The 27,305-nt window shown below is 45.9% G+C and overlaps 2 protein-coding genes across 10 annotated transcripts; one reads left to right on the plus strand and one right to left on the minus strand.

Annotated features, from left to right (window-relative positions):
* Positions 1-15,889, minus strand: brd9 (bromodomain containing 9). Of its 8 annotated transcripts, XR_005034734.1 has the most exons (18): positions 15,714-15,889; positions 15,038-15,258; positions 14,631-14,792; positions 13,228-13,363; positions 12,767-12,824; positions 12,043-12,187; positions 11,026-11,136; positions 9,884-10,080; positions 8,849-8,984; positions 6,529-6,604; positions 6,166-6,261; positions 4,480-4,612; positions 4,129-4,240; positions 3,702-3,755; positions 3,438-3,543; positions 2,776-2,952; positions 452-2,312; positions 1-420 (listed from the first exon to the last, which is right to left on the minus strand). XR_005034734.1 is itself a non-coding variant. In XM_036936251.1 (17 exons), the coding sequence occupies exons 1-17, from the start codon at positions 15,760-15,762 to the stop codon at positions 2,212-2,214; spliced, it is 2,067 nt and encodes a 688-aa protein (XP_036792146.1). In that variant the 5' UTR covers positions 15,763-15,889; the 3' UTR covers positions 187-2,211. The 8 variants fall into 8 exon arrangements, 7 of the variants coding, with proteins under 7 accessions (XP_036792146.1, XP_036792163.1, XP_036792154.1 ...); XM_036936251.1 differs by having other exon boundaries at positions 187-2,312; positions 13,228-13,360; XM_036936268.1 differs by having other exon boundaries at positions 187-2,312; positions 8,849-8,981; positions 9,884-10,017.
* Positions 15,890-27,305, plus strand: trip13 (thyroid hormone receptor interactor 13). 2 transcript variants are annotated; one of them, XM_036936282.1, is made up of 14 exons: positions 15,890-15,957; positions 16,386-16,479; positions 16,937-17,087; positions 17,878-18,004; positions 18,111-18,166; positions 18,382-18,472; positions 18,722-18,794; positions 19,042-19,105; positions 19,269-19,355; positions 22,662-22,768; positions 23,183-23,336; positions 25,120-25,232; positions 25,491-25,560; positions 25,752-27,305. In XM_036936282.1, the coding sequence occupies exons 2-14, from the start codon at positions 16,388-16,390 to the stop codon at positions 25,845-25,847; spliced, it is 1,281 nt and encodes a 426-aa protein (XP_036792177.1). In that variant the 5' UTR covers positions 15,890-15,957; positions 16,386-16,387; the 3' UTR covers positions 25,848-27,305. The 2 variants fall into 2 exon arrangements, with proteins under 2 accessions (XP_036792177.1, XP_036792183.1); XM_036936288.1 differs by having other exon boundaries at positions 16,386-16,459.

The raw sequence follows: 27,305 nt of genomic DNA on the forward strand, positions 1-27,305 counted from the left end.
TACTGTGTAAAAACACAACCTGATGACACAGTACTGTGTAAAAACACAACCTGATGACACAGTACTGTGTAAAAACACAACCTGATGACACAGTACTGTGTAAAAACACAACCTGATGACACAGTACTGTGTAAAAACACAACCTGATGACACAGTACTGTGTAAAAACACAACCTGATGACACAGTACTGTGTAAAAACACAACCTGATGACACAGTACTGTGTAAAAACACAACCTGATGACACAGTACTGTGTAAAAACACAACCTGATGACACAGTACTGTGTAAAAACACAACCTGATGACACTACTGTGTAAAAACACAACCTGATGACACAGTACTGTGTAAAAACACAACCTGATGACACAGTACTGTGTAAAAACACAACCTGATGACACAGTACTGTGTAAAAACACAACCTGATGACACAGTACTGTGTAAAAACACAACCTGTGGCGACTTTATTCTCTTAAGTATAGCACACATACAAATAATCTGTACAATCATGATGACCTTCCACAACATGTCTGAGGTTCTCTCTCGTTGTCCCCGGTGTGTTGAGAGCACAGAGTCAGACAACAAAACAACCAGTGTGGTTAAATACCGGACGTCAGATCAGCTCTGAGTAGAAGTTTCCTCTGAACCACAGATCTAGGATCAGATTACCCATCAAACAATGTCTGACCCCAGACCAGTAGTTAGAGGCATCTTCTACCATCTCCCTAGTAGTTTCTCAATAACAGTATCGCAATACTCAGAAGTCTTAATGTTGGATACACCAGAGACACATTTGTTTGTTTTTCAAGCTACAGAAAACAATATTTTAGATAAAGCATGTTTTTAAAGAGTTAAAACACTTTTGTTTCCTTTTTTGCCTTGGAAAGTTGAGTATCATAGTATAGTGATACTGGTATTGTGACCAGAGCTACCCCAGTTAGAGGCAACTTGTCAGTGTGTGGGTTAGCTGTTGAATGTGGAGCCTGGCTCTGGGGACTGGAGGAACTCATAGGTCAGCTGTTGGATGTGGAGCCTGGCTCTGGGGACTGGAGGAACTCATAGGTCAGCTGTTGGATGTGGAGCCTGGCTCTGGAGACTGGAGGAACTCATAGGTCAGCTGTTGGATGTGGAGCCTGGCTCTGGAGACTGGAGGAACTCATAGGTCAGCTGTTGGATGTGGAGCCTGGCTCTGGAGACTGGAGGAACTCATAGGTCAGCTGTTGGATGTGGAGCCTGGCTCTGGAGACTGGAGGAACTCATAGGTCAGCTGTTGGATGTGGAGCCTGGCTTTGGAGACTGGAGGAACTCATAGGTCAGCTGTTGGATGTGGAGCCTGGCTCTGGAGACTGGAGGAACTCATAGGTCAGCTGTTGGATGTGGAGCCTGGGTCTGGAGACTGGAGGAACTCATAGGTCAGCTGTTGGATGTGGAGCCTGGCTCTGGAGACTGGAGGAACTCATAGGTCAGCTGTTGGATGTGGAGCCTGGCTCTGGAGACTGGAGGAACTCATAGGTCAGCTGTTGGATGTGGAGCCTGGCTCTGGAGACTGGAGGAACTCATAGGTCAGCTGTTGGATGTGGAGCCTGGCTCTGGAGACTGGAGGAACTCATAGGTCAGCTGTTGGATGTGGAGCCTGGCTCTGGAGACTGGAGGAACTCATAGGTCAGCTGTTGGATGTGGAGCCTGGCTCTGGAGACTGGAGGAACTCATAGGTCAGCTGTTGGATGTGGAGCCTGGCTCTGGAGACTGGAGGAACTCATAGGTCAGCTGTTGGATGTGGAGCCTGGCTCTGGAGACTGGAGGAACTCATAGGTCAGCTGTTGGATGTGGAGCCTGGCTCTGGAGACTGGAGGAACTCATAGGTCAGCTGTTGGATGTGGAGCCTGGCTCTGGAGAGTGGAGGAACTCATAGGTCAGCTGTTGGATGTGGAGCCTGGCTCTGGGGACTGGAGGAACTCATAGGTCAGCTGTTGGATGTGGAGCCTGGCTCTGGGGACTGGAGGAACTCATAGGTCAGCTGTTGGATGTGGAGCCTGGCTCTGGAGACTGGAGGAACTCATAGGTCAGCTGTTGGATGTGGAGCCTGGCTCTGGGGACTGGAGGAACTCATAGGTCAGCTGTTGGATGTGGAGCCAGGCTCTGGAGACTGGAGGAACTCATAGGTCAGCTGTTGGATGTGGAGCCTGGCTCTGGGGACTGGAGGAACTCATAGGTCAGCTGTTGGATGTGGAGCCTGGCTCTGGAGACTGGAGGAACTCATAGGGGTCATGAACCATCTCAGACTGGTCACCAACACCCAGGTGTGAGGGACTCCCTGAGGAGGAACATAGAAAAACCATGTTCATTGAAACAAAGCACATAAATCACATGTCTATAAAGCCTTTGAAACGTTGAAACTCATGTCTCATAACATTTTACATGATATTTATGAATTTGGCAGAAGATCTTATCCAGACCGTCTGTCCTTACAGTTTTAAGTGACTGATGGGATATACCGAGCCTGTAAGTGTCAACAAGGCACAAAATGGCAACTGGCACAGACAGACCAAATCCTGCATGTTTCTGACACTGGCTCAGCGTGGCAGGTGGAGGAGCACCTTTCTACGTCCCAAATGGCACCCTATTCCATACATAGCACACTACTTTTGACCAGAGCTCTATGGGCTCTTGTCAAAAGTAGTGCACTATATAGGGATTAGGGTGTCATTTGGGACTTAGGAACTGATACAGCCAGGTAAGTGGATGAGCTCCAGATAGTGTTGTCCTGCAGTCCTTACCCAGGTGGTGCTGGTCCCTGTCGGAGGTCCCTGACAGGGAGGAGAGGTTAGAGGAGGGTCTGGAGCCTCCCCTCTCCACCTGGCCCTCCTGGAACTCCTGCAGCAGCTTGGCTGCCTCCTCAAAGTGCTGCTGACTGACCCCGTCTTCATGCCCCGGCTCCTTCTTCACCGACTTCCCTGAGAGCAGAGGAGGGACACGGGGAAGACCATTACAGTCATACAAGTGGTGAAGATGACAGGGTCCGCATACCGAACAGCACCCTATTCCCTGTATAGTGCACTACTTTAGGGCTATGGTATACAATCACTATAAAGACTATGTGTGTCTGTGTGTGTGTGTGTGTGTCTGTGTGTGTGTGCCTGTGTGTGTGTGTGCCTGTGTGTGTGTGTGTGTCTGTGTGTGCCTGTGTGTGCCTGTGTGTGTCTGTGTGTGCCTGTGTGTGTCTGTGTGTGTTTCTGTGTGTGTGTGTGTGTCTGTGCCTGTGTGTGTGTGTCTGTGCCTGTGTGTGTGTGTCTGTGCCTGTGTGTGTGTGTCTGTTTCTGTGTGTTTCTGTGTGTGTGTGTGTGTGTTTATATGTCTGTATGGGGGGTGGAGGTAAACACACAGGTGGTTAAGATAATGGAAGCGATACTACTGATTTACAACCAGGTAGGATTCTCACCTAAAGAGTTGAGCATGGACATCTCCAGAGACATGTCAGAGTAGCTCTTCATGGACATGAAGTCCAGCACTGAGCTGCCCTCTCCCAGACCTGTCCCATCAGCCATCTGGGCAAATAAACACACACATCTGGAGGGTCAACCATGTTGGACACACACACACACACACACACACACACACACACACACGCACACACACGCACACACCAACCACTAAACAAAATCCCTGTAAGCATATTCAATTGAACAGGTGTAAAATACTTTACCTGCATATCGTAAATGTTGCTCTTGGTTTCGTCTGGTAACGCCATGTTTCTTTTCTGAAACACAAGACGACATGTTACTACTACATTAACATAATGTTAAACCCAGCTTCTACCACTAGTTAAAACTAGTTAACATAAAAGTAGCAGGAAAAATAATCTATTTGTAAATACCCACGCAACACATGCCCCCTCTAACACAGGACTTACTGTCCCCCCCAGACGGGACCTCCACGGTGTGCTTTAGGAAGTCATATGTGTGACTGTCCCCCCCCCCCCTCCCCCAGACGGGACCCACACGGTGTGCTTTAGGAAGTCATATGTGATGGTGTCCCCCCCCAGATGGCCCGGGTCAAAGGTAGAGTCCTAGATAGGGCATAGGGGGCCATTTGGGGCCCAGCCTGTATGAGTGTGTTAATGGGGTACAGACCTGTCTGATCTGGTAGACAGCCTTAGAGTGGTCCCCTGCAGTCATCTTATCCAGCAGCCCGTCAACCAAACGCTTAGTAACGTTCCCACAACCTTTAACAAACTCCTGAATACTGGAATGAGGAAGGAGACAGCATTTACACAGTATATACTACAACGTTAAGGCTTTCTCATACAGCACGTTAGATGTGCACAGCAGGAAGGGTAGCAAAATTGTGGTAAATTTCCCCCAAAATTCCCAGAAATCCCAGGATTCCTAGATTTCCTTATTATTGCATCCTGATTCCAGGAACGGTCCAATGGGAACCCGAACTCCAGTAATGATACCAGTGCTGCTACAGCATCGACTAACCTGAGAGCACACTGCACCCCAGTCTCATCCCCGTAGGCTGAGTAGAGCAGGTCCATCTCATCAGGCAGCAGGTCCGGGTAGATGGAGTTGTTCTGCAGGGTCTGGGTGTTGTAGGTACTGCTCAGGAACGTCACTACACACACACACACGCATGCATGCACACACACACACACACACACACACACACACACACACACACACACAACGAGCAGAAGAAGGAAGCCTTGGAAGAAATTCTCTCTCTCATCATAGCCAACATTATGAAAGACAGAATCTAGAACGTCTAAGCAGCAGGAGGTCACATGGACTTTTTTACATTGTCAGGACATGTCTCCAACGTGTTAGCTAACCGCTAAGCAGCAGGAGGTCCCATTGACTTTTTTACATTGTCAGGACATGTATCCAACGTGTTAGCTAACCGCTAAGCAGCAGGAGGTCACATGGACTTTTTTACATGGTCAGGACGTATCAAACCTGTTAGCTAACCGCTAAGCAGCAGGAGGTCACATTGACTTTTTTACATGGTCAGGACATGTATCCAACGTGTTAGCTAACCGCTAAGCAGCAGGAGGTCCCATTGACTTTTTTACATTGTCAGGACATGTCTCCAACGTGTTAGCTAACCGCTAAGCAGCAGGAGGTCCCATTGACTTTTTTACATTGTCAGGACATGTATCCAACGTGTTAGCTAACCGCTAAGCAGCAGGAGGTCACATGGACTTTTTTACATGGTCAGGACGTATCAAACCTGTTAGCTAACCGCTAAGCAGCAGGAGGTCACATTGACTTTTTTACATGGTCAGGACATGTATCCAACGTGTTAGCTAACCGCTAAGCATCAGGAGGTCACATTGACTTTTTTACATGGTCAGGACATGTATCCAACGTGTTAGCTAACCGCTAAGCATCAGGAGGTCACATTGACTTTTTTACATGGTCAGGACATGTATCCAACGTGTTAGCTAACTGCTAAGCAGCAGGAGGTCACATGGACTTTTTTACATGGTCAGGACATGTATCAAACCTGTTAGCTAACCGCTAAGCAGCAGGAGGTCACATTGACTTTTTTACATGGTCAGGACATGTATCCAACGTGTTAGCTAACCGCTAAGCAGCAGGAGGTCCCATTGACTTTTTTACATTGTCAGGACATGTCTCCAACGTGTTAGCTAACCGCTAAGCAGCAGGAGGTCCCATTGACTTTTTTACATTGTCAGGACATGTATCCAACGTGTTAGCTAACCGCTAAGCAGCAGGAGGTCACATGGACTTTTTTACATGGTCAGGACGTATCAAACCTGTTAGCTAACCGCTAAGCAGCAGGAGGTCACATTGACTTTTTTACATGGTCAGGACATGTATCCAATGTGTTAGCTAACCGCTAAGCATCAGGAGGTCACATTGACTTTTTTACATGGTCAGGACATGTATCCAACGTGTTAGCTAACCGCTAAGCAGCAGGAGGTCACATGGACTTTTTTACATGGTCAGGACATGTATCAAACCTGTTAGCTAACCGCTAAGCAGCAGGAGGTCACATTGACTTTTTTACATGGTCAGGACATGTATCCAACGTGTTAGCTAACCGCTAAGCAGCAGGAGCTCAAATTGACTTTTTTACATGGTTAGGACATGTATCAAACGTGTTAGCTAACCACTAAGCAGCTTTGTACTTTCTGTACATACCCTTGTGTCTCCTGTCATCTTTGAAACCCAGTGTTGTTAATCCAGGAAGGAGCTTATTGGACAGAGAGCTCAGGTCCACAGGGTGGGTCTCCTCCTCTGGGAAGCAGAGACAGAACAGGTACTTCCCTCTGTGTCACATGGTACAGAACATCTTGGACATTTATCTGATACAGTACATCTATACAGGTTATATAGCTGTGTCCCAAATGGCAGCCTATTCCCTATGTAGTGCACTACTTTTGACCAGGGTCCATTGGGTCCATAGGGCTCTGGTCAAAAGTAGTGTACTATATAGGGAATAGGCTGCCATTTGGGACTGTGAGTTTCCCACTGGATAATACCCGAGAAAAGTAGGGAACAAACCTTTTGCTTCTGGATTCAGCTGATTCACTACAGTGTACAACAGATTACCATCAGGCTCTTTCCTCAGGTAACCCATCTGAAAATACAGGAACACAAGAACCATGTGGTCACTGGGACACTAGAACCATGTGGTCACTGGGCCACTAGAACCATGTGGTCACTGGGACACTAGAACCATGTGGTCACTGGGGCACTAGAACCATGTGATCACTGGGACACTAGAACCATGTGGTCACCGGGACACTAGAACCATGTGGTCACTGGGGCACTAGAACCATGTGGTCACTGGGACACTAGAACCATGTGGTCACTGGGACACTAGAACCATGTGGTCACTGGGACACTAGAACCATGTGGTCACTGGGGCACTAGAACCATGTGGTCACCGGGATAACTAAACATAGATCAACCCTGGCATCCACTTTAAATATCCATCTATTAAACCTGACTCAAAGCCAGGGATTCGAACCAGCAACCCTCCGCTTCTCTAACCTCTAGGCTAGCAGTCATATCTGATTAAAACACACTGTTGTATTGAGTACAGTACCTTGGACCTGGGCATATAGCATCTGATCATTATATACAGTGTTTATTTTGATTTAACACTTTTTGGGATTACTACATGATTCCATATGTGTTATTTCATAGTTTTGAGGTCTTCACTATTATTCTACAATGTTGAAAACAGTAAAAATGAAAGAAAAACCCACATAAAGAAACTTGGTAATGTGTACACTACCGGTCAAATGTTTGGACACACCTACTCATTCAAGGGTTTTTCTTTATTTGTACTATTGTCTACATTGTAGAATAATAGTGAAGACATCAAAACTATGAAATAACACATATGGAATCATGTAGTAACCAAAAAAAAGTGTTAAACAAAATCAACATATATTTTATATTTGAGATTCTTCAAAGTAGCTACCCTTTGCCATGATGACAGTTTTGCACACCCTTGGCATTCCCTCAACCAGCTTCATGAGGTAGTCACCTGGAATGTATTTCAATTAACAGGTGTGCCTTCTTAAAAGTTAATTTGTGGAATTTCTTTCCTTCTTAATGTGTTTGAGGCAATCAGTTGTGTTGTGACAAGGTGGGGGGGCTATACAGAAGATAACCCTATTTGGTAAAAGACCAAGTCCATATTAAGGCAAGAACAGCTCAAATAAGCAAAGAGAAATGACAGTCCATCAGTACTTTAAGACATGAAGGTCAGTCAATCAGGATGATTTCAAGAACTTTGAAAGTTTCTTCAAGTGCAGTCACAAAAACCATCAAGCGCTGTGATGAAACTGGCTCTCATGAGGACCGCCACAGGAAAAGAAGACCCAGAGTTACCTCTGCTGCAGAGGATACGTTCATTAGAGTTACCAGCCTCAGAAATTGCAGCCCAAATAAATGCTTCACAGAGTTTAAGTAACAGACACATCAACATCAACTGTTCAGAGGAGACTGTGTGAATCAGGCCTTCATGGTCGAATTGCTGCAAAGAAACCACTACTAAAGGACACCAATAAGAAGAATAGACTTGCTTCGGCCAAGAAACACGAGCAATGGACAATAGACCGGTGGAAATTTGTCCTTTGGTCTGGAGTCCAAATTGGAGATGTTTGGTTCCAACCGCTGTGTCTTTGTGAGACGCCTTGTGGGTGAACGGATGATCTCCGCATGTGTATTTCCCACGGTAAAGCATGGAGGAGGAGGTGTTATGGTGTGGGGGTGCTTTTCTAGTGACACTGTCTGTGATTTATTTAGAATTCAAGGCACACTTAACCAGCATGGCTACCACAGCATTCTGCAGTGACACGCCACCCCATCTGGTTTTGGGCTTAGTGGGACTATCATTTGTTTTTCAACAGGACAATGACCCAACACACCTCCAGGCTGTGTAAGGGCTATTTTACCAAGAAGGAGAGTGATGGAGTGCTGCATCAGATGACCTGACCTCCACAATCACCCGACCTCAACTAAATTGAGATGGTTTGGGATGAGTCGGACCGCAGAGTGAAGGAAAAGCAGCCAACAAGTGCTCAGCATATATGGGAACTCCTTCAAGACTGTTGGAAAAGCATTCCAGGTGAAGCTGGTTGAGAGAATGCCAAGAGTGTCATCAAGGTAAAGGGTGGCTATTTGAAGACTATCAATTTGTTTAACACTTTTTTGGTTACTACATGATTCCATATGTGTTACTTTATAGTTTTTATGTCTTCACTATTATTCTACAATGCAGAAAATAGTAAAAAAAAAATTAAAAATGAAAACCTGGAATGAGTAAATGTGTCCCAACATTTGACTGGTACTGTATATATATATATACCTTGGAGTTGGGCATGTATCGGTTGATGCGGTCGTGTGCTTCATCTGCAGCGTGCTCCACCAGGGCCAGAACGTGTTCCTCCGCTGTGCTGTCAGTCAGGCTGCAGGCGTTCCCCTCTGGCTCATACAGGTAACTGCTGGGACCACAGAGATGCACACGGTCACTCCACAGATCACCTGTTAATACAGGTAACTCCCGGGACCACATTCTGCCGCCCTTACAAGAATAGCCCCAGAAAGCAAAATTACGTTGAAAAGACGTCTAAAATAGGTATTTTTTTCTGCAAAGAAAAGTTGAAAAGATGATTTAATTAATAGACATATAATTTTGGGCCAAATCAAGGCTAGTCCAGACCGGACAAAATCTGAAACAAACAGAAGTGTCTGATGGGTTCAGAGTTGATCCGGATTGGACTAGAACACAACGTCCGTGTAAATCAAGGCCAAATCAAAAAAAAGACGTCAGCGTCGGTCCGTGCTTACTGAGGTACAGTGGCTTTATTCATCCTGATTCCTGTCACTAATCAACTTGTCTCTTTAAGCTCTGAATATCAGCTACTCAAACTCCATCAGGAGGAGTTGTTATCCTGAGCCTATTTGCAGTGTGTTCACACAGCGGGAAATGCACAAGTATTTCATGTTTTCGCTCTGATCAGCTCGTAAAAAAATGGATGGATACAAACTTGAAACCACTGATCATGACAATTTAAATGTAAATGTGCCTTGGTCAGTTTAGCTCAGAAATTGCTAAACTCATAGGCGGCTGCCTAATCCTGCCTAATGAGCGGGCCGGCCCTGGCTGGGACCACAGAGATACACACGGTTACTCTACACTTCCTGGTTATGTTGCATGTTGGATGGAACATGTAGGATACACGAGTCCTACAATGAGCACCATACAGCAGTGGTTTATGGGCCTCATCCATCACATTGTACCAAGCCTGGGATAACAGAAGGGAATGAAGTACATGATGCATGAGATCAACATCTACCGAAGTCAAGACACTGGACTAGAGAGTAGGCCAGTCCATTCTACCTGATGACTTCCTTCATATCTTTGATGTCTTTGGGTTTCTTGGATTTCTTGGCCGATGCCGACTCCACGGGCATGGAGATGACCTCCGGAGGGGGCTCCTCAGACACCAAGTCCTCGTCCCCTAAAATGGCCGCCTGCTGAGAGAAATCCATGTCCTGCATGAAAGACATGCTGCGCTTCAGTGCTAACAGCCGCTCCTGTAAACAGAGCAGAGCCACAGAAAAAGAGCCAGAGAGAGAGAGAGAGAGAACCACGGAAAGAGAACCACAGGGAGAGAAAGAGAACCAAAGGGAATTGCTTTATACTCCATCTGCCACAACTCAGCCAGAGAGTGATAGGATGGCTGGTGGGATGCGATGGCTGGTGGGATGGCTGGTAGGATGACTGGTGGGATGGGATGGCTGGTGGGATGGGATGGCTGGTAGGATGACTGGTGGGATGGGATGGCAGGATGGAATGGCTGGTAGGATGACTGGTGGGATGGGATGGCTGGTGGGATAGGATGGCTGGTGGGATGGTGGTGGGATGGGATGGCTGGTGGGATGGCTGGTGGGATTGTCTGGTGGGATGGGATTGGCTGGTGGGATAGTATGTCAGGATGGGATTGCTGGTGGGATGGCTGGATGTTATGTCAGGATGGGATGGCTGGGATGTCGGGATGGGATGGCTCGTGGGATGGTGATGGAATGGGATGTCAGGATGGGATGGCTGGTGGGATGGCTGGATGGGATGGTGGTGGTGAGTCTAACTGCGATGGTGAAGATTGTTAGGAGGGAAAACATTGATCAAACATCTTGAGTCACACGTCTGCCTTCTATCTGCTTAGTTGTTCTACAGTCTCCTGAATGCTCCAATAAAGAAATATACAAGGACGTTACAGTGTGGTGTGTCTGAAGTAAAACCACACAGAGGCAAATCTGTTTCACAAAGCCAGAGAGGAAGAAGAATGACCAACATGTGAAATGACAGAGAGAGAACAGAAAAGGACAAGACAAGGGGAAACAGGACTCCACCAGCGAAGACATCTGTCATAGGAAAGGGAAATACATGAAACGGATGGGTTATGAACATCAGCATGCACAACAAATCATACACTGACAATGAGGCCTCTATCCGCTCCTCGTAGAGACACTACTCATTACTTTGCTCATCATCTTGAAGCCAGTGTGCAGCAGTTTCTTGGCAGCCTTGTAGTAAACGGTCTCTGGACGGTTATACACCATGGCATTATCGCACATCAGCTTGAAGTCCGCCTGCAACAGAGGAAGCAACCGTTTTACAACAACAAGCTCACCGCCACTCAATTACAAATAGAAAACCGATGCAAATACTTCAACACAAATATTTGTTTAATTGAAGCAAATAAATATCCTCCCTTTGAAAACACTATCAATGTTATGAATGTAACCATTATGTACAGCACACACATTCCATTTCCACAAGTTATAGCAACGTGATAACGCCAAGGCTCTTTCACAATTCATCTTTCCCTGATTCCTTGTATCTTCTATCCTTGTCGCCTTCTCAAAATGCTCAAGGGGAGGCCCGTTGGACCTTCTCCTCCAATACAGTTGAGAAAGAGGAGAGGAATCACTGAAAGACGTATTGAGGTACATCTCAAAATGCTCAAGGGGAGGCCCGTTGGACCTTCTCCTCCAATACAGTTGAGAAAGAGGAGAGGAATCACTGAAAGACGTATTGAGGTACATCTCAAAATGCTCAAGGGGAGGCCCGTTGGACCTTCTCCTCCAATACAGTTGAGAAAGAGGAGAGGAATCACTGAAAGACGTATTGAGGTACATCTCAAAATGCTCAAGGGGAGGCCCGTTAGACCTTCTCCTCCAATACAGTTGAGAAAGAGGAGAGGAATCACTGAAAGACGTATTGAGGTACATCTCAAAATGCTCAAGGGGAGGCCCGTTGGACCTTCTCCTCCAATACAGTTGAGAAAGAGGTGAGGAATCACTGAAAGACGTATTGAGGTACATCTCAAAATGCTCAAGGGGAGGCCCGTTGGACCTTCTCCTCCAATACAGTTGAGAAAGAGGTGCGGAATCACTGAAAGACATATTGAGATACATCTCAAAATTCTAATCATGACAGGTCCTGTGATCTGTGGTGGACAGATCGCCATGTGGTCGCTTGTAGCATCACCTCACCTTGAACTCTGTGACGGTTTTGTACTCGTTGTCTGTGATCTTGTCGTTCATGGTGCTGAAATCCATGGGGTGTTTGATTATCACAGAGTAACCTGGAGCGATGGCGTCTGTCACTGGGAAAGTGAAGAACCCATGGGCATCCTTCCTGGAAAGACGAGACAAACAGAAGTCTTAGTACCGACTGAACTGACTTTCATGTCACCAACAGGAATAATCCAGAGATGGATCTGTCACTGAACACATTTACATGCGCACAGTATTCCAGATAGTAGCTCATATCCCACTTCGGGTCTTATTCGGGGTAAGCTGTTTACATGCACCTTTGATATGTGAACCTGAACCTGACAGCACAGAACATGAAAAACAACACTCACGATATGTGAACCTGAACCTGACAGCACAGAACATGAAAAACAACACTCACGATATGTGAACCTGAACCGGACAGCACAGAACATGAAAAACAACACTCACGATATGTGAACCTGAACCTGACAGCACAGAACATGAAAAACAACAGTAAACGGGATAAGATGTTGACATGCCACAGTATCCCGTCTAAGATCAGCATATCCCAGGCATCTTATCCTGGTTTTTCATAACCAGGATACAAACTGATGTGTTTATACGTGTCGACTCAAAAACAGAATAGTTGAGCATTTGGAATAATAACGGGATAATTGGTGTTCATGTAAACGTGGTCCATGTTGTCAGAGAGCCTTACCTCTGAAGCTGGCGCAGGAAGTGTTCCAGGAGCTGCTGTCGAGGGGTGCACTCACTCTCTGAGGGAAGAGACGATCACAACCTGTTTTACATTAGCCTTTAACACCTCAGATTACTATGGATGGACAATGTATGTTATGATTAAGCAATAAGGCCAGAGGGGGTGTGGTATAAGACCAATGTACCACGGCTAAGGGTTGTTCTTACGCACGACACAATGTGGAGTGCCTGGATACAACCCTTAACCGTGGTAACAAACCCCGAGGTGCCTTATTGCTATTACAAACGGGTTACCAACGGAATTAGAGCAGTAAAAATGTATATTGTGTCATACCCGTGGTATACGGTCTGATATGGCACAGCTGTCAGCCAATCAGCATTCAGGGCTGGAACCACCCAGCTTATAATCAGTAATAACATGTGTAATAACATAACACCACAAGAGAACAGCTAGATTATTACCCGGGGCTGTCCTGCAAGCCCTGACAGGCCGGTCTCCTTGTTGCTCCACCTCTACCTTGATGTTGGGGTGAAACTGGTCCATCACCTCCGGCTCCATCTCAGACCTCTCCCTCTTCCTCTTCTTCTCCTCCTGCTGCTAAGACAGACACAACAGGAGTCAGCGACATGGTCCTCATTAAACTACTGGAGATGGCCCTATGATCTCCTATCTATTATGATTAGGGTTATTGTTACCGCTGCAAGTACAGTGTACAAATGAGCAATTATAATGCGTGCTAGACTGTAGCAAAGGCATTAATGTACAGTGTTGCCAAACACAAACCAGGAGGTCTCCAGTTCCACTATCTCCTGTAGGACCAGGAGGTCTCCAGTTCCACTATCTCCTATAGGACCAGGAGGTCTCCAGTTCCACTATCTCCTGTAGGACCAGGAGGTCTCCAGTTCCACTATCTCCTGTAGGACCAGGAGGTCTCCAGTTCCACTATCTCCTGTAGGACCAGGAGGTCTCCAGTTCCACTATCTCCTGTAGGACCAGGAGGTCTCCAGTTCCACTATCTCCTGTAGGACCAGGAGGTCTCCAGTTCCACTATCTCCTGTAGGACCAGGAGGTCTCCAGTTCCACTATCTCCTGTAGGACCAGGAGGTCTCCAGTTCCACTATCTCCTGTAGGACCAGGAGGTCTCCAGTTCCACTATCTCCTGTAGGACCAGGAGGTCTCCAGTTCCACTATCTCCTGTAGGACCAGGAGGTCTCCAGTTCCACTATCTCCTGTAGGACCAGGAGGTCTCCAGTTCCACTATCTCCTGTAGGACCAGGAGGTCTCCAGTTCCACTATCTCCTGTAGGACCAGGAGGTCTCCAGTTCCACTATCTCCTGTAGGACCAGGAGGTCTCCAGTTCCACTATCTCCTGTAGGACCAGGAGGTCTCCAGTTCCACTATCTCCTGTAGGACCAGGAGGTCTCCAGTTCCACTATCTCCTGTAGGACCAGGAGGTCTCCAGTTCCACTATCTCCTGTAGGACCAGGAGGTCTCCAGTTCCACTATCTCCTGTAGGACCAGGAGGTCTCCAGTTCCACTATCTCCTGTAGAACCAGGTGGTCTCCAGTTCCACTATCTCCTGTAGGACCAGGAGGTCTCCAGTTCCACTATCTCCTATAGGACCAGGAGGTCTCCAGTTCCACTATCTCCTATAGGACCAGGAGGTCTCCAGTTCCACTATCTCCTGTAGGACCAGGAGGTTTCCCGACTATATGATCTCCAGGAAAACATTATAGGCTCTAGGGATCAAGTGGGCTTGCTGCAAGTAAGCATTTCATAGGATGCTGTATACCATGTGTATCCTGTACATACGACTAATTAAACTTGAAGCTTGAGTAATTACAACCCCAAAAACGTTTCTCACCTCAAAACTAATACCAATGTTTGGTATCTTTGGCAGCATGAAAGGCTCGACTGCCACACCAGTGTGACTGGGCACAACAGTGGGCAGGCCCACACCACTGGCAGAGGCAGTAGCAGCCTCTGATTCATTCTGCTCCCGCTCTCTCTTCTTCCTCTTCTCTTCCTGTCAAAGATTAAACATTCATTGATTGATTATTGGGTTTTTTGTCCTTAAATGACAACCTAGCTCACTTTATGTCATGTTATATGGTATGCTTTATATGAAAGGTTAACTCCCAAGTTGCACCATATTCCCTTTACAGTGTGCCCACCTTCTGACCAAGGCCCATATGGATCTGGCCAAAAGTAGTGCACTATATAGGGAATAGGGTGCCATTTGGGCCAGACCCTTGTTCCCCTCATACTCACCTTCCGTCTTCTCCTCTCCTCATCATCTACGTGTTTGTCTTTCTCCTTCTCAGACTTTTTCTTCTTCTTCTTCTTTTTGTCCTTGTGGCGCTCTCGTTCATGGTCTGACCTGTCGTCGTAGTAACTGGAGTCATGGCCGGAGCCTGAGAGTTCTGTGATCTCACTTCCTCCCACTTTGAGCACCAGCTTCAGCTGCTTCTCAAAAGGCTTGTCCTCACAGTCTGAAAACAGAGACCACATTTAGCTGAGTGATGGGTCATACCCAGTGCAAGATCAACAAGCATGATCGTTATCCTAGCAGAAGATGTGGTGTGTGTGTTACTGTGTAATACGTGATGATAAACATTAGCTACCCATCACAGATATCTATCTGCAGGGCAATGCTACCACTACGACAGGATAAACTGGCTGGCGTTAATGCCAATATTATGCATACTCAATCTTGATAAGACCTGATACACATCCGTCATAATATTCATTGGTAATGCTTATGGCAGCAAGCAACATAAGTTGAGTAATACTAAACTACAACATAAGTTGAGGAATAGTAAATTAGCACTAGCACTGCAGGACGATTCAGTCAGCTGGCCAGACAGGATAACGTTAACTGCTAGCTAGCTAGGCTAGCAAAAAGGGACAAAGCCGGGCATTGAATTTGTTTTCTTTGCTCACTTACCATCAACTGTTCTCCACTCCGGCTTGTGCTTTTTATGCTTCTTCCCCATGTTTGTTGTGTTTAAATTAAGCGAAAGCGTCTGGTAATCAGGTATCTGTATCTAATAATTGTTTGCATTAAAATGCGATCCATACCCCGATAACCCGGAAGTACATTTCCCACAACAACGCATCTACTTCAGGTTCAACAAAAAACTGCGCGCTAAATTCGAGTGTTGTTCAGTCGATTCCGTACCAAAACGAAGGTAAGCAATTTTTGTGTAAACTTCGTGAATGAAAGCTTAACAAAAATAAATGACGATTCGTAATAGCTGTATTACACACGTAACACTAGTAACATCCCTTGCTAGTGAGATCTAGCAACAGAATAATGCGTGTCACTCTGCGACTTTAACTAGTAATGTCGGTGTAGCTAGCGAACATTAGCTAGGTAGCTAAATGCTGTGAGCTTGATGCTTTGCATTGAATGTGTTGTTGTCATACTAGCTAGCTAATTATACTTATTTTGTTGTTAGTTGTAAAGGCAGATGGTAGATAAGTACTTCTTATGCATGTTGGTGATGTCAACATGTCATGTGTACTGCTGCCGAGACATTACATTAGACTGAGCAAGGAGTTTTTGTATTTCCACCCGAAAATGATTTAATTTTGACATACATTTTAATCTCTGAAGCTATGGAGGGCGACAGAATGGAGGTAGGGGATCTGAAGCAGAACCCCAACGACACGAACAACATCCATGTGGAGGTTCACGTCAAATCTACCAGGTTCTAACTAGCTAGTGTATCTTCAGAAGCTCTATTTACACTGAACTAGTATTACAGTACTAGGGAATGAAAGTGTCCCAAATGGCACCCTGTTCCCTATATAGTGCACTACTTTTGAAAAGGGCCCTCCTTAAATAGTGGGCCCTATCAGCCCTTGTCAAGAGTAGTGCACTATATAGGGAATAAGGTTGCCATTTGGGATACTGTCCATTATGTAATGATTTGCATGTTAGTCTTTTCAAAGTTGTATTCATGACCTGCTTCCATTCCTTTCTCCTTGTCCCTAACAACACTGCTCTTTGTCGCTCTCTGCCTCGCTGTCGCTCTCTGCCTCGCTGTCGCTCTCTGTCTCCCTCTGTCTCCCTCTGTCTCTCTCCTCTGTCTCTCTCCTCTGTCTCTCTCCTCTGTCTCTCTCCTCTGTCTCTCTCTCTCTCTCTGCGTATTACACTGACTACAGCACTGCCAAGAGGTCTGACGTGAAGATGCACGTCTTGACCCTGCTGAACCGTCATCGGATGGTGTTCGGGGCCTTCAGGTGGACAGAGTTTGACGAAGACTTCCTTATCAAACACGTCCAATCAGTGGCCATAGTGGACGCTGAGAGAAAAGTAAAGTACTATATGACAGCCTGACGGCATTTACTGTTGTTCTCACTCTTTTTCCTCCTCTCTCTCTCTCTCTCTCTCTGTCTCTGTCTCTGTCTCTGTCTCTCTCTCTGTCTCTGTCTCTCTCTCTTTCTCTCTCTCTTTCTCTCTCTCTTTCTCTCTCTCTTTCACTCTCTCTCTTTTCTCTCTCTCTTTTCTCTCTCTCTTTTCTCTCTCTCTCTCTCTCTCTAGCTGCTTGAGATAAATTATGTCCCGTAGGAACTCATTAGCACAGACAGTCTTAGTGGCTCATTAATAAAACATGTTCAGCTGTATGTTGATGCAACATGGGATGAGTCGGGGGGGTATAATTTGTGGAACTGGTTGCCAACAAACAACACATACAAAGTTGTATAGAGGCAGAATAAGATACCGGGTAGGGAGTGGGCTATTTCATTAAGTTTTTCAATCACCACGTTTATTCCGAAAAAATGTCTGTCCTCACTCTGGTAGCCTATGGACAAACATTAAGAATAAGCTACGTGGTGAGTTGATGCCTATTCGGCAGCTAGTTAGCTCGGTGACCTGATCATGTGACTTTGTATACGTTGTTTGTTGGCAACCTTGTAGTACAAAGTTTTTGGAACAGATTTCTGTTGGAACATTCCACAAACTATACCCACCCGGATGAGTCCCAAATGTCACCCTATTCCTTATCCAGTGCACTACTTTAGACCTGAGCCCTGGTATATAAAAAAAGCAGTAGTGTACTATAAGACACATGTCTGATGTTTGGGTTGTTTTCCTCATGCAGCCCATAGATCTGAAGAGCTGCAGTCTGTCCATCCACATCTTCACCCTGAATGATGACGGGCCCAGCACTCTGAACCTGGAGGAGGAGGAGGAGCTCTCTGCAGCCAATCACTGGCTCTTACCAGCCGGTGGGCGGGCCCATGTTAACAGAGATTCTACTAATTAACTTTTCTATATGTAGTTCTATGGTTGCCAGGGTTGACGTTTTCTTACTCCCATGTGTGTGTTTTTCAGCTGAGTTCCATGGCATCTGGGAGAGTCTGGTCTATGAGAGCAGGGTCAAAACACAAGTAAGAAACATTTAGGATACGTTCCAAATGGTACCCTACGGGCCCCATAGGACTCTGGTCAAAAGTAGTCCACTACATAGGGCATACGGCTTCATTTGGGAATCAACCTTAATAACCTTGTGTTATTATCGGAGTGTTATAGAGAGATGTCAGTGGTACTACATGGATGTCATTATTTGACCTCCATCCTGTTGTCTTTCTCTTTTCCCCTCTAGCTCTTGGATTACGTCTCAACCACAATTTACTTCTCTGACAAAAACGTGGACAGCAACCTGATCTCATGGAACCGAGTTGTTCTGCTTCATGGTAACAGAAGCAGGACCTTGATAACTTGACACATGAATATAATAATAAATATGATATTATGATATAATACGATAATATAATACAGTGGTAACTTTGATATTAATGTATAATATCTTATGATTATTCCACTATGCTGTATATAATATGCCTCAAATATGGATGTGTCAACTATAATGCGTATGTATACATGTAATATCTGTAAAAAGCGATATGATTTAGATTGTGTGTCTATATTTGTGTCCACGTTAGGACCCCCGGGCACAGGGAAGACGTCTTTGTGTAAAGCTCTGGCCCAGAAGCTGTCAATCCGACTTTCGAACCGGTAAGAGAGAGCTCTCACTCTGAGGAAAGGGCTTTGGCAGAGTCTTGTTGGAGAATGTTTTTCACCACCTCTAGCCATTCTACCATGTACTGTATTCCCAAATGTACATATTGTCCTGGTTTTACCTTGTATTTTAACTTCAATGTTTTATTCTCTATTAATCAATGCAATATCCATGTAATTCCGTGTCTTATGACGTCCATATGGGTCCTATAAACTTGAACTTCCTGTCCTATTCTTCCTGCAGGTACTCTTACGGGCAGTTTGTTGAGATCAACAGCCACAGTTTGTTCTCCAAGTGGTTCTCTGAGGTACAGTTGGCTCTTCCTGCTTCTCGTTACATGTCTCATTGAATTTACTGGAACAAACATTATTAATCCCACAAGGGGAAATTGGATCTGTCCACAGCATCAACATGTATAAATGATTATTGATATTGTTTGACTGAAAACAGGTAATGTGTCTGTCTTCCAGAGTGGGAAACTGGTCACTAAGATGTTCCAGAAGATCCAACAGCTGATAGATGACAAGCAGGCTCTGGTGTTTGTTCTCATTGATGAGGTAAAACAGGCTCTGGTGTTTGTTCTCATTGATGAGGTAAAGCAGGCACCTGGTGTTTGGTGTTTGTTCTCATTGATGAGGTAAAGCAGGCTCTGGTGTTTGTTCTCATTGATGAGGTAAAGCAGGCTCTGGTGTTTGTTCTCATTGATGAGGTAAAGCAGGCTCTGGTGTTTGTTCTCATTGATGAGGTAAAACAGGCTCTGGTGTTTGTTCTCATTGATGAGGTAAAGCAGGCTCTGGTGTTTGTTCTCATTGATGAGGTAAAGCAGGCTCTGGTGTTTGTTCTCATTGATGAGGTAAAGCAGGCTCTGGTGTTTGTTCTCATTGATGAGGTAAAACAGGCTCTGGTGTTTGTTCTCATTGATGAGGTAAAACAGGCTCTGGTGTTTGTTCTCATTGATGAGGTAAAACAGGCTCTGGTGTTTGTTCTCATTGATGAGGTAAAAACAGGCTCTGGTGTTTGTTCTCATTGATGAGGTAAAGCAGGCTCTGGTGTTTGTTCTCATTGATGAGGTAAAGTATGAATAGCCTACAACAGTGGTCCAGAGCTTTTCCTGGTCAGGTCATGTGGTCAGGAACAACTCCAGGCCCCAGTTAAAGCCTACACATGTAACTACAGGGCCCAGTTAAAGCCTACACATGTAACTGCAGGGCCCAGTTAACTCCTACACATGTAACTGCAGGGCCCAGTTAACTCCTACACATGTAACTGCAGGGCCCAGTTAACTCCTACACATGTAACTGCATGGCCCAGTTAACTCCTACACATGTAACTGCAGGGCCCAGTTAACTCCTACACATGTAACTGCAGGGCCCAGTTAACTCCTACACATGTAACTGCAGGGCCCAGTTAACTCCTACACATGTAACTGCAGGGCCCAGTTAAAGCCTACACATGTAACTGCAGGGCCCAGTTAACTCCTACACATGTAACTGCAGGGCCCAGTTAAAGCCTACACATGTAACTGCAGGGCCCAGTTAAAGCCTACACATGGAACTGCAGGGCCCAGTTAACTCCTACACATGTAACTGCAGGGCCCAGTTAACTCCTACACATGTAACTGCAGGGCCCAGTTAACTCCTACACATGTAACTGCAGGGCCCAGTTAACTCCTACACATGTAACTGCAGGGCCCAGTTAACTCCTACACATGTAACTCCAGGCCCCAGTTAACTCCTACACATGTAACTGCAGGGCCCAGTTAACTCCTACACATGTAACTGCAGGGCCCAGTTAACTCCTACACATGTAACTCCAGGCCCCAGTTAACTCCTACACATGTAACTGCAGGGCCCAGTTAACTCCTACACATGTAACTGCAGGGCCCAGTTAACTCCTACACATGTAACTGCAGGGCCCAGTTAACTCCTACACATGTAACTGCAGGGCCCAGTTAACTCCTACACATGTAACTGCAGGGCCCAGTTAAAGCCTACACATGTAACTGCAGAGCCCAGTTAAAGCCTACACATGTAACTGCAGGGCCCAGTTAACTCCTACACATGTAACTGCAGGGCCCAGTTAAAGCCTACACATGTAACTGCAGGGCCCAGTTAACTCCTACACATGTAACTGCAGGGCCCAGTTAACTCCTACACATGTAACTCCAGGCCCCAGTTAACTCCTACACATGTAACTGCAGGGTCCAGTTAACTCCTACACATGTAACTGCAGGGCCCAGTTAACTCCTACACATGTAACTGCAGGGCCCAGTTAACTCCTACACATGTAACTGCAGGGCCCAGTTAACTCCTACACATGTAACTGCAGGGCCCAGTTAACTCCTACACATGTAACTGCAGGGCCCAGTTAAAGCCTACACATGTAACTGCAGGGCCCAGTTAACTCCTACACATGTAACTGCAGGGCCCAGTTAAAGCCTACACATGTAACTGCAGGGCCCAGTTAAAGCCTACACATGGAACTGCAGGGCCCAGTTAACTCCTACACATGTAACTGCAGGGCCCAGTTAACTCCTACACATGTAACTGCAGGGCCCAGTTAACTCCTACACATGTAACTGCAGGGCCCAGTTAACTCCTACACATGTAACTCCAGGCCCCAGTTAACTCCTACACATGTAACTGCAGGGCCCAGTTAACTCCTACACATGTAACTGCAGGGCCCAGTTAACTCCTACACATGTAACTGCAGAGCCCAGTTAACTCCTACACATGTAACTGCAGAGCCCAGTTAACTCCTACACATGTAACTGCAGGGCCCAGTTAACTCCTACACATGTAACTGCAGGGCCCAGTTAACTCCTACACATGTAACTGCAGGGCCCAGTTAACTCCTACACATGTAACTGCAGGGCCCAGTTAACTCCTACACATGTAACTGCAGGGCCCAGTTAAAGCCTACACATGTAACTGCAGGGCCCAGTTAACTCCTACACATGTAACTGCAGGGCCCAGTTAACTCCTACACATGTAACTCCAGGCCCCAGTTAACTCCTACACATGTAACTGCAGGGTCCAGTTAACTCCTACACATGTAACTGCAGGGCCCAGTTAACTCCTACACATGTAACTGCAGGGCCCAGTTAACTCCTACACATGTAACTGCAGGGCCCAGTTAACTCCTACACATGTAACTGCAGGGCCCAGTTAACTCCTACACATGTAACTGCAGGGCCCAGTTAAAGCCTACACATGTAACTGCAGGGCCCAGTTAACTCCTACACATGTAACTGCAGGGCCCAGTTAAAGCCTACACATGTAACTGCAGGGCCCAGTTAAAGCCTACACATGGAACTGCAGGGCCCAGTTAACTCCTACACATGTAACTGCAGGGCCCAGTTAACTCCTACACATGTAACTGCAGGGCCCAGTTAACTCCTACACATGTAACTGCAGGGCCCAGTTAACTCCTACACATGTAACTCCAGGCCCCAGTTAACTCCTACACATGTAACTGCAGGGCCCAGTTAACTCCTACACATGTAACTGCAGGGCCCAGTTAACTCCTACACATGTAACTGCAGAGCCCAGTTAAAGCCTACACATGTAACTGCAGAGCCCAGTTAACTCCTACACATGTAACTGCAGGGCCCAGTTAACTCCTACACATGTAACTGCAGGGCCCAGTTAACTCCTACACATGTAACTGCAGGGCCCAGTTAACTCCTACACATGTAACTGCAGGGCCCAGTTAACTCCTACACATGTAACTGCAGGGCCCAGTTAAAGCCTACACATGTAACTGCAGGGCCCAGTTAACTCCTACACATGTAACTGCAGGGCCCAGTTAACTCCTACACATGTAACTGCAGGGCCCAGAATAACTCTGTGTTTGATGACCAGGTGGAGAGTCTAACGGCAGCGCGGAAAGCCTCCCAGGCCGGAACGGAACCCTCAGACGCCATCCGAGTGGTCAACTCTGTCCTCACACAGCTGGACCAGATCAAGCGGTCAGTCAGACATGTTCAGTTCATCTGCTGTGATGGGTCACACATTAAACCCCATAGATTCAGAGGCAACAGCTCATGAAAACTCTGTTTAACATGACTTCCTATTACTGGTCAAAAGTAGTGCACTATGTAGGGAATAGGGGGCCATTAGCCCAAAGTAGTGCCTATGTAGGGAATAGGGGGCCATTAGCCTTATAGGCCTTGGTCAAAAGTAGTGCACTATATAGGGAATAGGGGGCCATTAGCCTTATAGGCCTTGGTCAAAAGTAGTGCACTATATAGGGAATAGGGGGCCATTTGGGATATATCCATGTTCTCTACAAGTGGCTGTTGCATTCTACAACTTCATCCTCCGTCCTCCAGTGTGTTGGTGTGTATGTAGTTTAGCCCAGCTGATCTTCCTGTATATCCCAGGCATCCTAATGTTGTGATCCTGACCACCTCCAACGTGACAGAGAAGATAGACCTGGCGTTTGTGGACAGAGCTGACATCAAGCAGTACATTGGCCCTCCGTCTGTAGAGGGCATCTTCAACATCTATCTGTCCTGCCTGGAGGAACTGATGAAGGTAAACACACACCAACATCTCTCTGTCCTCCTGGAGGAACTGATGAAGGTAAACACACACCAACATCTCTCTGTCCTCCTGGAGGAACTGATGAAGGTAAACACACACCAACATCTCTCTGTCCTGTCTGGAGGAACTGATGAAGGTAAACACACCAACATCTCTCTGTCCTGGAGGAACTGGTGCAGGTAAACACACCAACATCTCTCTGTCCTGTCTGGAGGAACTGATGAAGGTAAACACACCAACATCTCTCTGTCCTGGAGGAACTGGTGCAGGTAAACACACCAACATCTCTCTGTCCTGTCTGGAGGAACTGATGAAGGTAAACACACCAACATCTCTCTGTCCTGGAGGAACTGGTGCAGGTAAACACACCAACATCTCTCTGTCCTGTCTGGAGGAACTGATGAAGGTAAACACACCAACATCTCTCTGTCCTGGAGGAACTGGTGCAGGTAAACACACCAACATCTCTCTGTCCTGGAGGAACTGGTGCAGGTAAACACACCAACATCTCTCTGTCCTGTCTGGAGGAACTGATGAAGGTAAACACACACCAACATCTCTCTGTCCTGTCTGGAGGAACTGATGAAGGTAAACACACACCAACATCTCTCTGTCCTGTCTGGAGGAACTGATGAAGGTAAACACACCAACATCTCTCTGTCCTGGAGGAACTGATGAAGGTAAACACACCAACATCTCTCTGTCCTGGAGGAACTGGTGCAGGTAAACACACCAACATCTCTCTGTCCTGGAGGAACTGGTGCAGGTAAACACACCAACATCTCTCTGTCCTGTCTGGAGGAACTGATGAAGGTAAACACACACCAACATCTCTCTGTCCTGTCTGGAGGAACTGATGCAGGTAAACACACACCAACATCTCTCTGTCCTGGAGGAACTGGTGCAGGTAAACACACCAACATCTCTCTGTCCTGTCTGGAGGAACTGATGAAGGTAAACACACACCAACATCTCTCTGTCCTGTCTGGAGGAACTGGTGCAGGTAAACACACCAACATCTCTCTGTCCTGTCTGGAGGAACTGATGAAGGTAAACACACACCAACATCTCTCTGTCCTGTCTGGAGGAACTGGTGCAGGTAAACACACACCAACATCTCTCTGTCCTGTCTGGAGGAACTGGTGCAGGTAAAAACACACCAACATGTAAAAGGTTAAAATGTGTCAGTCTGTAACTCTGGGGTTCCTATCTTTAAAATGTGTCAGTCTGTAACTCTGGGGTTCGTATCTTTAAAATGTGTCAGTCTGTAACTCTGGGGTTCCTATCTTTAAAATGTGTCAGTCTGTAACTCTGGGGTTCGTATCTTTAAAATGTGTCAGTCTGTAACTCTGGGGTTCCTATCTTTAAAATGTGTCAGTCTGTAACTCTGGGGTTCCTATCTTTAAAATGTGTCAGTCTGTAACTCTGGGGTTCCTATCTTTAAAATGTGTCAGTCTGTAACTCTGGGGTTCCTATCTTTAAAATGTGTCAGTCTGTAACTCTGGGGTTCGTATCTTTAAAATGTGTCAGTCTGTAACTCTGGGGTTCCTATCTTTAAAATGTGTCAGTCTGTAACTCTGGGGTTCGTATCTTTAAAATGTGTCAGTCTGTAACTCTGGGGTTCCTATCTTTTGAGTTTCTACCGTAGGATACAGTTACTCTGTTATGGAGGAGTCCTTTCACTGACACGTCTGTGTTCAGTACCAGGTCTTCACCAAGGTGTTGTACCGAAACATCAACAGAGTTATATTTCCTTTTTCTACGTTGTGTGTAGTGCCAGATCGTGTACCCCAGACAGCCACTGCTGACCATGTTTGAGCTGGAGACCATGGGCTTCAGGGAGAGCAAGGTGTCGGAGCTCAGCCTGGTTCTCAGGGACATCGCCATGTGAGTCCCAGCCCTCCGTAGCGCTGCCGTTCATATCTCAGACCTGCCACCGAGCTACTACCCTTGAGAAGTGTGTGTGTGTTGGATTGGATTGTATCGGAGTAGAATTGATACTACCCTTGAGAAGTGTGTGTGTTGGATTGGATTGTATCGGAGTAGAATTGATACTACCCGTGAGAAGTGTGTGTGTTGGATTGGATTGTATCGGAGTAGAATTGAAAGATGTTTTGTGCTTATTTCTCTTGTGGACTGTTCCAGAAAGAGTAAAGGTTTTAGTGGCAGAGCGCTGAGGAAACTACCCTTTTTGGCCCATGCTCTTTTTGTGAAGGTTTGTAAACGTTTTCAAATGTTTCACGCAGCATGCAAACTGTTTTATTTTTTTAAACAAACATTTTAAACATTAATTCAATGGGAAGATATTTGTATTTAAAATAAACTGTAGTATTTTCATATGGAAAGAGTGCTACTCATTGCGTTCTTATGCAACAACAATCTGACTTGCCTATGATTCCTTACCAGACTCCGACAGTGGCCCTGGAGAGGTTCCTGGAGGCCATGGACCTGGCAGTGGACAAACAGATAGAGGAGAGGGACAACCTGGTCAACTGTCTGTGATCTACAGGGACACTGTCTCAAATAGCTCCCTATACCCTTTATAGTGTCTGTAGGGATCTGGTCAAAAAGTAGTGCGCTAAATATGGAATAGGGTGCTATTTGGGACTTGTCTCAGACAGTCTGGACCTGTTTTACCCAACGGTTGATGGAAACGGTCTCTTCTGGTATTTCATGTACATTTTATTTCCTGGTTAAATAATATACATTTTATAATCATATTTTTCTAACCACTCAACGTGGACCAATTTAGTTTTCTCACAGACAGTGTGTTTTACCATTTAGAGTACTATATTAAAGATGGCAGCCGTCAACCAGTCGGTCATGTTCTGTGGAGACTTCCTGAAGCTTGTGTTGCTACTGCCAAGCGTCATCAACGTTAGGTGCGTTCTCAGCACGTTTTAAAAAGCTACCGTATTAAGACTGAGATGCAGTCCTCTCTTGATACGTGTGACTATAACGGCTTTAATTTCCTAACCCAAGACGGTGTGTCCCGAATGGCACCCTATGCATTGCACTACTTTGGGCCGGGACCCATAGGTCTATGGTCAAGCGTAGTGCACTATATGAGGGAATTAGGGTGCGATATGTTGTTTACAGCACATGTATTCATTACTCTGTCTGCTTGTCTGATGTTTTCTATGTGAGCTTGCTGTTTCCTATACGTTTCAATAGGTGCTATTAGAAACACAGCCTTTCTGCTATTGTAAATGAATGCAAATGCCCCAAATAGGAGCTCTTCAATGGAAATGTACAAATTCTGATTTAATTTCTAATCCCGTGGATGTTTTTTTTTGATACTCCAGGATGTTCCATGTATTGTGTGCTGCCATCATATGGTCTCTTCATTTAAACTCAGGATACACATGTTCATAACTGACCTTGTTTATTTATATATAAAACACATGGGATTATTCAACTCTTTAAAACACCCTTTGACTCATTTTGAGTTTGTCAAATACACTGCCCACATGATAGACATGTGATTTCATCATGATTGGCTAACAGGTCGTATTCATTAGTGCACACTGTAGCAAAACGTTTTGCAACGGAAGCGTTATCCCCCAAGTGCTCTAATCTACAATGTGATGTCAAAGATTCTGTTGCAAAACGTTTTTTTTTGGTGCACTAATGAATATAACCCTCTTGTTTCTGAATGAGCCCAGACCTGCCTTCCTCCTGATGAATACAAGCCCAGATTCCCCCCAGGGTGAAATTCCCCTTTAAAGTGTGAAGGGGGAAAATGTGTCTTGTAGAACCCAATGCCCAGTGGTGTTTGACCACTGGGTGGCGGAATATCACAGTTCTCCTCCAACCCTGTAATGAACTTTAATGTCTTCCTGTTTGCTCTGTAACTGATATCTAACATCTATATACCTTTATTAACATGGGGCCATAGCTCTGCAGAAATTCAACAAGGAGAATTTCAATTAAACCGACTACTGATCATTTGAACACAAA

The sequence above is a fragment of the Oncorhynchus mykiss genome, chromosome 2, assembly GCF_013265735.2.
Source record: "Oncorhynchus mykiss isolate Arlee chromosome 2, USDA_OmykA_1.1, whole genome shotgun sequence".
Taxonomy (NCBI): domain Eukaryota; kingdom Metazoa; phylum Chordata; class Actinopteri; order Salmoniformes; family Salmonidae; genus Oncorhynchus; species Oncorhynchus mykiss.

What these genes read in the sequence shown, in the direction of transcription:
- trip13 (XM_036936282.1), top strand. Translation starts at nt 16,388, where the DNA reads ATGGAGGGCGACAGAATGGAGGTAGGGGATCTGAAGCAGAACCCCAAC. An exon ending in TCACTGGCTCTTACCAGCCG is followed by an intron (nt 18,005 to 18,110) that starts GTGGGCGGGCCC and finishes TGTGTTTTTCAG; the next exon opens with CTGAGTTCCATGGCATCTGG. An exon ending in AGAGCAGGGTCAAAACACAA is followed by an intron (nt 18,167 to 18,381) that starts GTAAGAAACATT and finishes TTTCCCCTCTAG; the next exon opens with CTCTTGGATTACGTCTCAAC.
- brd9 (XM_036936245.1), bottom strand. Translation starts at nt 15,762, where the DNA reads ATGGGGAAGAAGCATAAAAAGCACAAGCCGGAGTGGAGAACAGTTGAT. An exon ending in GGAGTGGAGAACAGTTGATG is followed by an intron (nt 15,259 to 15,713) that starts GTAAGTGAGCAA and finishes CTCTGTTTTCAG; the next exon opens with ACTGTGAGGACAAGCCTTTT. An exon ending in GTCCATGCTCAACTCTTTAG is followed by an intron (nt 2,953 to 3,437) that starts GTGAGAATCCTA and finishes CTCTGCTCTCAG; the next exon opens with GGAAGTCGGTGAAGAAGGAG.